Genomic DNA, 3,265 nt, shown 5'->3' with positions numbered 1-3,265 from the left:
GGCCAGCCCTTGGGGCAGTTTGGGGCTGGATTTGCGGCCTGTGGCTGACTCCAGATCCGGGCCCGCTGGAAGTCGGGGAGAGTTGCGATCCGGCTGTGTTGGGACAGCTTGGAGGATCAGCTGTGCTGAGTCCTGTTGCAGCATATCTGTTGGGTAGTTAGTCCTAATGGCCCGTCCTGAGTGAACAGCTTCAGAGCAGCCCTCTCAAACGCCATTAGTCAAGGAGAGACTTTGAGGGCATGTGGAAGCCACTAAGCACTTGCCCTGGGGGGTGGGGTATAGCCACAACCGTGCTTCAGTTCCCATCCTGCCAGTCTGCTTCTGTACAGTCCATTGCCAACGGCTCTACATGCCCATGGGCTGTGCCCTCTGCCCTCCTATCCTCCCATCCCACCTGGACACCAAGTGTCAAGACACCCTCAATGAGGACAAGCCGCTAGGGACCTCAGCTGGTGGCTTCTCTATGAGCTGTCACCATGGGCATGTATCTGACGTACTTCACGACTCCCTTGACACCTGCCCCTGTGAAGCTGGTTGCTAATTAGTACATATGCACAGCTAATGAAATTCTTTCTCTTTAGGTAGTGTAAATTTAACAAGCTTTTATTAAGTCTAGATTAGCTTTGAAAAAAGAACTGGGAATAAGCAACCAACTTCAGCCTCATCCTGCCCCTTCTGAGAGCAGAGGGAGATCCTGACGCGCGGACCTGGAGTGTACCAGGCTGCAGCCCCTTCAGTGCCTCCTCCAGAAACTCCTCCTGGGGTGCTGGCTGCACTTCTCCCCACATCTTTTTGTTTATGCACTCCCCATCCACGACCCCACCATGTCCTAGGACCTCCTGGTCAACCTCCTCCTGGCTGTAGCCAAACAAGTAATTTACCTGACCAGGAAGGAGACTGTGGCCAGGGGGACTCCTAAGGACTGCAGGCCAGTTTTCCTGTCCCTGGTCTATTCATATGTCTAGGCTGAGTTTCACTGGGCAGTGTCCACTGGCTCCTTGGATGTGTTTGAGAGCCAGTGGATGCTGTGTGGTGTGCTTTGCTCAGTGTCCCTTCTTGGCACGCTTATTTTGAACCTGTGATCTTACTTCTGTCCCTGTTTTCTCTTTAGTTGTCCCCCCAGAATCAGTTGCTGTGTCCCCAGTGGCCTCCCTGCTAAGGGAGACTTATAACTGTTCCTTGAGGGCCCAAACCCATGATCCACGAGGCTCATCTCAGGGCAGAGTTTCACTGTTCGGTGGCCACGCACTCCCTCGACTCATTCAGGGAGCTGTGGGCACTGCCTGGTGTGCTCCACTCAGTGTCCCCTTCTGGATCCCTTGTTAACCTATGACCCTCACTCCCTTCCCTGTTTTATTTGTCCCAAGCCATTCATTGTTGTGTTCCCACTGGTCTCCCTTTTTAAGAGAGGCTTATAGTTTTTCTTGCTGGACCTAGGCCCATAGTACCCCTTAGTGCAACAAGTGGGCCTATCTTACTGCAAGTTAGTTCACAGCTAGTCCCTTTCCTTCCACCCATACATGCTGGTAATATGCTATATTCCTTCATGCAGTTGGGATTTCAAGCTTGGAGTGACTGTTCATCTGATTGCATAGTGGCATTGAAGCAACTGTGTCTTTATGGGAATCAAGACAGGGAATTGGATGTGTTAGTCTGAAATCAGACTGGGTAGAGTTGAACCTTGCAGATTAACCAAACCAGAGATGTATAGCATGAGCTTTCATGAAACTGAACTCACTTCATCAGATGCTGTGAAAGGAGGTGCACAGAGTGGTGTATAAGAAGGAGAAATAAAATCGAATCAAAAGGAGTGTTTTGTATACAGAAGGGGAAAGGGGAAGGGGGGGGGACGACGACACACAGGGAGAATAGGGCTGGAAAAGTCAAGCTTGTGGGAGTCAACATTGTTGCTTAACATTTGCATATCTTGGTGCCTCATTGAGAGTTTCCCTAGTTCCGTGATTCTCAACCTCACCCTGGGGCACCATTGAGATCCTTTCAAGTGTCCCAGGGTGTTGCACAGTGTTAGCACTGTTAAGTTTGCAAACAAGATTTACAGGATAAACCCAGAGTTTTCCCACAGGAATCCATAGTGTTAAAATCATTCCTGTTGGGATCTTTCTGAGTTCTTTGCAACAGAAGAATTGCTTTATTATTTTTTGTAGTCAAAAAATGATCAAAAGTGAAGAGCTGGCATTTTCCACAACATTTCCACAGCATGGAGTTGTGCTGTGTGCTGTGGTCCCTGAGGTGTCTCTTGTAGCACTCTTCATAAATATTCAAGTAAGCAAATAGAAACATACGGTGGGAATGGAACGAAAACAATGAATTATGCCTAATTTCACTTTATGTTCCTAGGATGAGTTGGGACTGGATTGGCTTTAGCTATGCCGCGCTGATTGCTTCGGGTGGAGTAATTGGTTATACAAAAGCAGGTATAGTATTGGTAAATTCCTATCCTTTTTGTTTTATGACTGGATTAAAGGATGGGGCCTGGGATCATCCATTCTGATTATGAACATGGGCAAACATTGGAACAAGCCGCATCTCCGTCCCTGGACATTTTCAAAAGCAAGTTAGAAAGATGTTTGGCTGGGATGGTTTACTCAAGCATGATCGTGCCTTGAGCAAGGGTCTGAGTAGATGACCCCATTAAGTCCTATTTCCAGTTCTGTCCTCCTATGAAAATAGGCCAAAATATTACATTTTTTCCTAATGAATTGGGTGCAGTGGAGATAGGGTATTTACATTTTCACATTGAGTCCTGAAGTGCATGCATGATTTGTTATGATAGGCAGGGGAGCCACAGACACTGAGTTGGTTGGTGTCACCCCAGGAGTGGGGAGCCTCGATTGTGGAGTAGCCTGCAAAGGAGGTGGGCCTACCTGGGACGCATGTTTAGGGTTGGAAAAATGTAAAACAGCATAATACCTTGTGGGGCAGCCCAGACCCTTGTTTCCAAAATGAAATACTTTAGTCCCTTTGAGTTCTTAATCTCCAGTCTCAACTTGGAATGGAAAAAAATTGTAATTTCTATCCCATGAAAAAACCTTCAATTATCTATAGGTACATATGTTATATTCATTCTAGCTGTACCATTTGGATTATTAAGAGACAGTAGTCATAGTTTCATAGTTTCAGGGTCGGAAGGGACCTAATAGATCTTCTAGCCCGCCCCCCCGCCAGGGCGGGAGAACAACCCAAAAACAAACAAACAAACAAACAAACAACCCCACTCACCCTAAAAACAAAAACGGGACTCAAA

The 3,265-nt window shown here is 47.3% G+C and overlaps 1 protein-coding gene across 1 annotated transcript in view; it reads left to right on the top strand.

Annotated features, from left to right (window-relative positions):
* Positions 1-3,265, top strand: part of LOC102372877 (transmembrane protein 14C-like) — an 8,684-nt gene that overhangs the window by 414 nt on the left and 5,005 nt on the right. Inside the window, exon 2 of the mRNA XM_006021799.3 lies at positions 2,359-2,435. Within this exon, the coding sequence (XP_006021861.1) occupies positions 2,360-2,435 (76 nt within the window). The 5' untranslated portion in view covers position 2,359. The remainder of the gene's footprint in view (positions 1-2,358; positions 2,436-3,265) is intronic.

Source organism: Alligator sinensis, unplaced genomic scaffold (genome assembly GCF_000455745.1).
Source record: "Alligator sinensis unplaced genomic scaffold, ASM45574v1 scaffold361_1, whole genome shotgun sequence".
Taxonomy (NCBI): Eukaryota; Metazoa; Chordata; order Crocodylia; family Alligatoridae; genus Alligator; species Alligator sinensis.
The sequence above is the reverse complement of the archived record's forward strand: the minus strand, read 5'-3'. Positions and strand labels throughout refer to the sequence as shown.